The 10,210-nt window shown below is 39.4% G+C and overlaps 1 protein-coding gene across 1 annotated transcript in view; it reads right to left on the reverse strand.

The window, feature by feature from the left end:
• zdhhc13 (zDHHC palmitoyltransferase 13) overlaps positions 1 to 8,948 on the reverse strand; it is a 21,257-nt gene extending 12,309 nt beyond the window's left edge. Inside the window, exons 1-8 of the mRNA XM_078253875.1 lie at positions 8,858 to 8,948; positions 6,943 to 7,145; positions 4,359 to 4,481; positions 3,156 to 3,233; positions 1,358 to 1,502; positions 1,148 to 1,212; positions 574 to 736; positions 1 to 19 (exon numbers count right to left, since the gene is read on the reverse strand). The exon at positions 1 to 19 is cut by the window's left edge and continues 107 nt beyond it. Coding sequence (XP_078110001.1) covers positions 1 to 19; positions 574 to 736; positions 1,148 to 1,212; positions 1,358 to 1,502; positions 3,156 to 3,233; positions 4,359 to 4,481; positions 6,943 to 7,145; positions 8,858 to 8,881 — 820 coding nt within the window. The 5' untranslated portion in view covers positions 8,882 to 8,948. The remainder of the gene's footprint in view (positions 20 to 573; positions 737 to 1,147; positions 1,213 to 1,357; positions 1,503 to 3,155; positions 3,234 to 4,358; positions 4,482 to 6,942; positions 7,146 to 8,857) is intronic.
• Between the last annotated feature and the right edge of the window lie 1,262 nt (positions 8,949 to 10,210).

Consider the following 10,210-nt stretch of genomic DNA (forward strand, 5'->3'; position numbering starts at 1 on the left):
AGTCGATGGGTGTGTGACCCTGAAGAAGCAGCATTAGAAACACCACAAAGGCATGCATCATTATTGCTTCAATTCAATATGTAAGTTAATAACAAGAGTTTATAATTGTGCTGCTTTTAAACAAACTGTTCATTTTCAGTGTATGTGCACCCCTGGACGTTTCAAGTTTCCACACCACACTCATTTAAATTTCCTTCTGAACCACGATCGAAACCAAACTAGTTGCGATACGTGTTGAAGTCTGTCTGTCTGTCTGTCAGTCAGTCAGTCAGTCAGTCAGTCAGTCATAAGTAACTAAGTAAGTAAGTAAGTAAGTATTGGGTCTTTCACCTCAATTGTCTAAACTGTAAAATAAAACAAATGCTTTTGAGATAATGATTCCAGTAAGTATTTAAATTAAAATCCCTATATGTCTTTAACATTTTGCACTGGCAAAAAAGTGCAACATGGATTTGCTGTTGATGCCAGATGGTCACACAAGCCCAGTGCGTCCATTATTTCTATATTTGAGGGAAATAAGTTTCTGACTAGTGGCATTTGTTACTCGCAGTGTGACAGCGGACTGAAACTTACGTTGATGTTTTCTGCGTCGATACTGGCCCCGGCCTCCAGCAGGATGTGGGCCGCGTCTACGTTTCCTGCCAGCACGGCGCAGTGCAGCGGAGTGTTCCTGTTCACTTTGTCCACAGCACTCACAGAAGCATTATTTTTGATTAAGAAATTTGTGGGTTCAGGCCTAGGACAGAAGAACAACATGTGCGTTTTTTTTTGTTTTTTTTTTAAACAACCTCTCTAGATACTAATGTCAAGAGGTCATGAAATAACTTGAAGTTTATTTTAGATACTTAACCCAGTCTTTAGACTAACAGACTCCTCTCTGGACTATTTTTACATCTGAAGAACTATTTATTATATTTTTGCTGCTTTTTTTTAATTTTTTTTTAATAAATACACAAAAGCATTAAAGAAAGCTGTGATGCAGGCAGAGTTCATGTAAAACATGTGGGCAGACAACATGTGCAGGATGCTAAATCAGCACAGACAACCTCCATTCACTGTTTCACTAGTCAACAATATTTGGGTATTCACATACTGACTTGAAATCAGTGGGGTTAAAAGTATATCTGTAAAGGATTAGGATGCTTACCCAATAATCTTTTGGGCTGCTAACATCAGTGGTGTCTGTCCATTGCAGTCAGGTCCTTCAACTTCCTGGAGGCAACGAGGCGATGAGAGGATTACCAAACAGACAAGGAAAAAGAAAAGAAAAAGAAACTTGCACCAAGTGAAAAAGACCTCTAATAAGACAAAACAAATACAGGTGTTACGGAGTGTGTGTGTGTGTGTGGAGACGGACCTGTCCCTTGGCCATAAGATAAGCTGCTATGGCCATGTGTTGGAAGAGGATGGCGAGGTGGAGAGCGCGGTAACCTTCTCCGTCTGCGATGGAGGGATCTGCTCCGTATCTCATCAGCTGGATCACCATGGGGAGGTGGCCCTGCCTCATAATTGACAACACCCACAGACAGCTTTATGGAGGAATCCATTAACTAACTACGTTTCTAAACAAACCACAACAAACAACACATCCCCCTGCAGAAAGCACTTTGGCCAAACAGAAACAAAATGCATCATTCGCTTTTTCCATCTACCTTTCCAGTTGCAAGTTGATGCGAGTGATGTTGGGGCTGGTGCAGTATTGTTACAGATTGATGAACAGAGAGTTGAAAGACCAACGAGTTACTTCTCTAAGAAGTTCAAGGTGTATCAAAGACATTACTCGGTCATAGAAAAAGAAGCTCTTGCTCATGTTTGGGCCCTTCAACATTTTGATGTTTATGTTGGGGCAAGTTCCTCATTGGTAGTGATAATCCATTGACCTTTTTGCATTCCCTTCAAAATCCAAATCAGAGGTTAATGAGATCGGCCCTGTCCTTACAGCCTTCATCATTTGGATATACGGCATATTAAGGGCAAGGACAATGTGGTGGCAGATGCCCTGTCGCGTGCGCCATTGTCATAATGTTTGTCAGGACTGCCTATCATTTTCATGTTTCATGAAATATTCCAGTGCTTAGATAATGCGCTGAACTGAATGGTGTTAGAGATGATATTAACATGGTCGGATGTTTGATATAAAAATGTGATTTATTGCATCTAACAGTTTTTTGTTTTTTTTTCAATGTCGTGGTGGGACCTTGCTCTTGAGGAGGGGGGTGTGACGGCTCCTAGGCCTATTAAGTCCCTTTGGTTGCTGGGATCTGGGGATTGGCTAATAAGGACTGGTGATTGACACCTGGATCAACCGATTGCTCACATGTCTATAAATAGGAGTGCTTGGGCAGTCGCTTGGTTTGTATGGATTTAGTTACTTTTGCGTTCTAGCCTTGATACATCTACAGACATCCATACATTACACACATTACTGATTAACTGATTGCACGTTTTATCTTTGTTTATTTAAATAAATTGGATTTAATTGAACAAACATGTGTGTCTCCACCTTTTGTCATGCCTTTGAGCCAGGTCATGACACATTTCAGTTGGTGCAGTTGTGATGCAGTTATGTGTTCCTTTTAACTACGCACTACCCGAAGACCATAATCTCCCCCAGTTCTGTCGAAATGTGACCTTTGGTGTCTCAAAAAAAAAAAAAAAAAGTGCATATGCAAACCAAAGCAAAAGCAGCCCAGCAGTACCCATCTACAGAGGCAATCATGGGTTTGAGTGTCAGAACCAGTTCACAATTAAATACAAATGTATGACAACGGGGAATGTGTCTACAACACTGGTCACACATGGATCAACGTACATGTGTAGTGTTTACAATCAAATTTATATTTGTTTGTCTTTTTATTTGTGCGCGTTCACGGTAGGCATGTATCATGTGGACGCGCCGACAGTTTTGTTGTCATTACTTACAATTCCTCAACTCCTGGGGGAGACAGAAACTACGCACTATAGCTTTAATAGAAGCCTAAAGCTGCTGACAATAACAATAAAGGGAGTTTTTGTTTTTTTAACATCCCTTTTTAACATTTCTTTTGACACATACATGATATGTAAACAATTGAACCAGGATAATTAATACAAAAATCTAGAATAAAAAAAGAAAAAAACCCTAGCAATGAATCCCGTTATGGTCATTCAGTCACCTTATGGCCCAGTGAAGAGGAGTAGAGTTCAGGTCTCCTCCAAGCTGGTCAACTATCGACCCTTTAGAAATATAATACCTGTCAGGGAAGATACAGAGAGCAGATCAGTGTTAAAACAAAAGTCTGTGTCAACAGTTCAGAACATTTCAATTTGGAGCGTGTTGTATTTCAGTTCAGTTGTCTCTTATTTCTTTTCTGGATGTTTTCTGTGAAGCCGTTTATTACTGCTCAAAGCACTGTGCTTCATCGCAGACGCTTCTCACACGGGAAATACAATACACAAAGTCCCCGAGGAAGGACTGACTGTACTGAGGCCGATTCTTTTCAATATTATGTCCAACTGACAGCAGCAACATCATCCATTTACATTTACTTTGTGACTGAATTTATTCTAATTCAAATGCAATGTTATTTATGTGAACATACAGAGGAGTGATTTTGACTCGAAAACGGCCAATATGATACTAAATAATTAATTTCAATACATTTTTAATATAATGGCCCTATATGTCCGGAACAATGGCATCTCATTTACTTGAGCATATTACAGTACAATGTTTTTTCCCTAATTTCACTCACACTAAGCAAGTGACACAGGGCTACTTCTCAGATCAGACAGCCTGTGTGTTTGGACAAATATGATGCAGGGAAATGTTTATATATTTGCATAAAACTAGTTCTCATGTCTCTCTGGTAAGTCCGTTGTAATGAGAGAAAATTATATCTGCAGGTCTTAAGCGTGATTTATGGTTCTGCGGAGGCTCAACGCAGAGCTTTTGCCATAGCCTATGTACTGTAAGTGGCCTGAAGTTGGTGCGTGTGTCGAGCCGGCGTGTGTGTGTGTGTGTGTGTGGTAGAGTGAGGGCGAAGTGAGAGAGTGACGGTGATTAGCTTCGCAGCGAGTAGCGACTCTAGAGTCATAGTGAGAGAAACAAAGTGTCTCCCCTGTTCTTTCTGACCACGGTGGAAAATCTGGAGCAGGAAGAGTTAACCCTCTCCTTGATTTCATGTTGTTTATGGAGAAGGAGAACCAGGGAATGAGTCGGGGGAAATGCAACGCTACCAAGACGCGACGTGTTGTTACATTTTTTGAGAGGTGTGCTTCAGGCTACGGCGTAGGGTCCGGCGTGGGTCCGTGTCTCCACGTACCTACGTACGTAGCCACGGCGTAGATTTTACGCAAAAGTATAAATCACGCTTTACTTGACCAGCTCTGAGCGGCTGTTGATGGCCGCCCAGTGCAGCAGAGTGACGTTCTCTTTGTCCGGCAGCCTGACGTCGTATCCTGCCTCCACCAGCTCCTTACAGCGCTCAAGGATGCCGAACCTGAGAGGATCACACAGAGAAAGACATTTTATTAACACACCAATAATAATAACCACCAGACTAATACTTTATGTTGCACAGTGTTCCACAATTATAAAACAACAAATAAGGAAAATACAGAACCCTGAATAAAATTAACAAAACTACTACTAATTACTACTACGACTGCTAAATAAAACTACTACTACTAATTATAAACACTGAATATAGTTGAAAACAATACTAATTTTCAACTAAAAGCCACTTGATGGACAATAAACTGTCAACTGTGAGTGGATACTAGAACATTAAGTTTATTAATCATAGCTTCAGGCTGTGGGAAAGAAATCTGCAGCACGTGTACACATGGTTTCCACAATACTAACAGACGGTGAGATGAATAGACAGATAGGAGTGGCTCTGCGGATTCTTTTCTTTTAATCTTCCATCTAACAAGAAGAGTGACCTTCGTTCTGCTGTACAGCATTTCAACTCACTGATCAGTTAGCAAAAGCAGCAGCACTTCAGTTTGCTACAAGTACTGCTGTGTGTACTAATCTCACCTAAAGCACACTGACAGGTTTGTGCAGCCTTACCTTTTACTGTTTTATTTCTAGGTTGCTTTCAAACTGGACAAAAAGCTGACTTGTCACTCTCTGACTGCTAGTTAAACACAGAGCTCTGAAAGCTGCTGCACTTTCCTTACGTTTTATTGCGCAACTCCTGCGCAAATACATTGATTAAATACTTGTCAGTGCCTGACATTCACAGTGAAGAAACAAGGTGTGTAGTTACTTCTGTGCTCCATAGTTTTAATATACAATCTCATACAGTGCTCAGCATAAGTGAATACACCCATGCTAAAGTTGACTAAAAAGAGGAATACAAAATCATCTTTGGGGTACTTTCAGTTAGCCTAATAGCTGGTTTGATTTGCATTGAGAGATGATTTTATGGAAAGTACCCCATGCCAGTCTCTAGGTATGGTGAAGGGGATGTGATGATGTGGGGCTATTTTAATTCCAAAGGCCAAGGGAGCTTTATCAGGATGCATAGTATCCTGGATCCATGAAATAACTGGCCTTTAAAAATAGAAATGTGCCTGCCTCTATGGGAATCTAACATAGGGGTGTACTTACTTATACCCCCTGTATTTTAAGGAAGAACATTTATTTATTTATGATACATTATTCATTCACAAAGAAAATTGGTGTCCTTAAAGGTTGGATTTTTCAAAATTTTTAATTAAGGCATTAAGATAAATTTCCAAAATTGAGTCAACTTTAGCACGGGTGTAATCCTTATGCCAAGCACTGTATCGTCCTAAAGTAATAATCAGCGTTGTCTTAATATTTTACTTACTATTTTAGAACAAAACGTAGGCATAAATTGAAGAGGGGTATTTTTTTTCTGGACATAAACAGAAAAACACACAGATGAAACTACCATTTGAGAATCTGGAGTTGGGTTTAAATCTGAGGTTACGAGTTGGTCTAATTCTACACTCTACGATGTTTTAAATTCAGTGATTGGTTAAAGAGCCGCAGCACAACAACTAAATGTTATTTAAACCAAATGTTTAAGGCTAAATAAACTATTTGATTCTAAATACTGACACAAAATATTATCTGACAAAAGGTTTAACAGGGGCATCTGCATCCTTAGAAAAGAGGAGGTTCAGGTTTGACGCTGTCAAGACATTGGTCTGATTGCACGATGTATAATGATACAATATAACAGGATAACAGAAAAAGACTTTTCCACATTGTTATCAAATATATCAAACATTAGAGGAAAATTCTAGTTTTTTTAACCACTTGGGTTTTATTTTTATAGTTTCGGCAATCATTTCCCCTAGTAACAGATCTGGGAACACTGCAACATCTCTTAAAAAAATAAAAAATAAAAGTTCAATGGGTCAAGAAATATGAGCAATCAGATGATCAGACAGGTTGGGAAAAAAACGACAGTTTAGCCAAACTTATTTAAAAGCTTTAGTTCGTAACTTTTTTATATTAATTAACGTCCGTTACATTCAAGCCGTTGCCAAATGAGTTGCTACAAAGCTAATTAAGACTATCAGCTCCACACAACTCTCTCTGTATCTCTCAGTATGACTATGTTCAGAAGATTGTGTCGTCTGGTGACTTTCCCGCGCAGAAACTCAAGTGAAGATAATGACCTCTTCTGAAGAGTCCATCATGTTTTGTTTTTTTTAATCCTCCATGTCCTCCTTGGCTACTAGCAACTGTGTGGAGGAGGGGTGGGGGCGGTGCGCGATCACGGAAGGCTTGTATCATGTGGATGCGCCGACAGTTATGTTGTCATTATTTTGAATTCCTCATGGGGGAGACAGAAACTACGCACTATAGCTTTAATGTACTGCTTATCTACCTTCTTTGACAGTTTTGGCATTGCATGAATTTGAACTACACATTAAAATGTCTACCAGTTGACAGAGAGCAAATGTTCCACCACTTACTGCGTTGCCTTCACTATGTCCCAACTGCCGCTTTCATCCATGTGCGACCGTCTCTTCGGCTGCTGACTGACGTCCATCGCCTGATCTGCGTTTTTGAACTGTCCTTGAAAAGGCGTCATGAAGGGGTGAGCCGCTCTCGGTCCGTGACTGTGAGAGTGACCTGGATGTCCGTGGCTACAGCTGTCATGCATGTGGCCGTGACCCTGCAACACACGCACACAAGGAAAACACACACATTTGGTCCAAAGTGGTCCACGTGGAAACCTTAGATACCTGAAATTGGCAAAGAACGATTAGCTCTACTGATTTATGCCAGTCACACAACCAGACACCTGAGGCATCAAAGAGATGGAAGCTGGCTCTCAGGTTGCATTTTCTATTTGTAAAGTGTCGCTTTGTACAATACGTGATAATGAGGTAAATAGTGAACATTTTGAACTACAGCAAACAGCTAAAACAGTTTGATTTTTGTGAACGAGCAGAAGGGTTAGGCAATATGACAATGATATATACTATGAGGTGAAAAACACATCACTGTTTATACTGTGGTACACTCAGAGATAATAAAGTGATTGCTGATGGATTGGGCAAAATAAACATTATTGTCTTGGATGGAAACAAACTGCTGCTCAACTACTTTCAAGAAAATTTACTACATTTTAATCAATATCAGGGTATAAAATGTTGTTGTCATCTTATAGAAAACTCATCAGCAACAATTTGGATTATGAAGTACATGTTGTATATTCTGTTTCATATAACTGTATATTTATTGAATACTGATGATGGCATCTCCAGAGGTTTGGAATAATGTGTTTCTTTCTGACATTTAGAGACTAAACGAATAGTCAAATAATAACACACAAAAAAGAATTGACAGATGATGAATCTGTCAATATTTTTTTATATATATAAAAGTAATCAGTAGTTGCATTATTTTAGCCAGTGCACCCACTCCTAACAAGTTGACAAGAAGATGATTGTGATAAACATAACAGTCATATTATTTTGAAGATATAAATATGTAAATATATATATATATATATATATATATAATTTTAAATAAAGTATGTTGGGTAATGGTTTGAGGAGACATATTCATTGCTGTTTGGTGGTTGTACAAATTCCAATGGAGTTATTATGTCATGCATGTGAGTGTGCCATGGAAGCTCATACTCTCATGACTCTGGATCCGGACAGATGTCATATGGCATAAACTAACCGCTGTCTGGCTGTAATTTTAATGAGTATAATCACATGTGGATTAACGACAATCACAACCGGAGTTGAGCTATGAAAGATGATTACAGTTTCGTTATGTAAATGGATAAACACACGCGTTGGCTGTTACTGAATCATCATGACAAATCAAACAGACTTTCCATAACGTAGCCGTCAATGCCTTTACGTGAAGCGTAAATCTAACCATTGGGGTTGAGCTAGCTAGCTACGGTTTGCTACATTTTATTTCCTAGGACGGCGTAGACTCTTAATACATCCATGGCAGACATGGAAGGCATGAGCCGCCCTACTCTTCCGCTGATTGGGTAACAATGTCAGAGTAAGCCAATCAGAGGTAAAGTAAGGCAGAGTAGGGCGGGATATGCCTTCGCCATCCTAGGGAGAAAATACTCGCTTACTGTTTAACGTCAGGTAACTAGCAGCAGGCTAACTACGTCCATTGGAGCTGTCTCTGTTGATGTGTATCAGGAAGGACAGGTTATTCCGCATTTACAGCAATTTACCGACGAGCTAAAATGAAACAGCAGGCTAGCTAGTAAATGCTAACAACCTGCTGAGATAATAGTATTAGGACAAACTAACGTTAGCTACGTCAGCCATGTCTCCACCAGGTAAAACAGTAACACAACAAGTTAGCTACAGAAGCAGGTAAAAAACATGTAAAGCGACTTACATCATGGTCCTCATTCCAGTCCATCTTGTTGTGAAGGAACGAAGAGAAAGTTCCTGCTGCTGGACGGACCAGAATCAACGTACAACATCCGCTGTGTGTTTTTTCAAAATTAAGGTCGTGAGGACACATTTAAGGATAAACATCAACATCTGATGGTGAAAATGCTGGATGACAAAATCATATATTATTTAGAATAAGATTTAAAAATGCCTGCCATCTATTATGTATTTATATATGTTACAAGGTTATTTTATCATTTTACAACACGGTTGCTCGATGAAATGTAAGTTGTAGCCCCTTCTCAAAACCATAGAACATAAACAAATATTTAAATTACAATAAAATAAAATAAAATAAAATAGTAAACAGTTAGTTATATACATACCTATAGAGAGACTTTGGTTTATAGTGGGAATGAGGGTAGTGCAAAGGGTGGTGCAAAACCGGAGTTCCATATCAATGCTATACTAGTCTCTTGTGTATTTTTGTTTTTCATACCTCTTATTATTATTTATTTGTATATCTTTATAAAAAATGTATTTGTTCTATCCTTGTGTTGCTGAAACATGTGAATTTCCCCTCTGGGGATCAATAAAGGTTTTTTTTCTTTCTTTAAAAAAAAATAAATAAATCTTATCTTACTTTATGCAGGTGTAACGGGTTATAGGGTCTGTTAAATTCCTGCATAAATGGGGACAGCGCCGCCTTCCTCTTCCAACGTAACCTGTGGGTATAGAACAAAAACATACTCGCGTTTTGCTATCATACAGTGTTTAGTACAGTATACATACCCGGCATGCAGCTCTTGTATGGACAATAGCACTGTCAGTAGCTGAGATGAGGTAGGTTCACAGATCCTGCTGCAGATAATTGACAATCGAACTGACAATCTATTAACAGCATTAAGTGAACACAGCCAATGCAGCTCCACAGAAAATGTAGAGCAATTTGAAACCTTTGCACGCCTCTGTCTAGGAAGTGATGCCCATCTCTCTGCAGTCGGCATCAGCGTCCAACTGGGTGTCATGGTCTGCAAATGCCTCAGTGTATCCTGCCTTTTTATTGTGGTCTTGAGGCAGAAAGGGCAGTGGAAGTGACCACTGCTTCCACTCCTGCAGGCCTGGTGGCATTTTGTTATGACGAAATCTATGAAGGGGCAAAAGCATTACATGCTTACCCTATAAAATAAAGCAATTAGTATGTAAAATTACTATTGGTAAGCTTACTAAGTAGAAGTAGCTACAAACAAACAAATGATAATGGCATAGCACAAAGCTGATGGAGGGAACTAACCTTCATGTTGTATGGCATTCTTTACATGCACCTCCATGTGCTGCAAAACCTTTTGCCTAC

The sequence above is a fragment of the Sander vitreus genome, chromosome 1, assembly GCF_031162955.1.
Source record: "Sander vitreus isolate 19-12246 chromosome 1, sanVit1, whole genome shotgun sequence".
Lineage (NCBI taxonomy): Eukaryota > Metazoa > Chordata > Actinopteri > Perciformes > Percidae > Sander > Sander vitreus.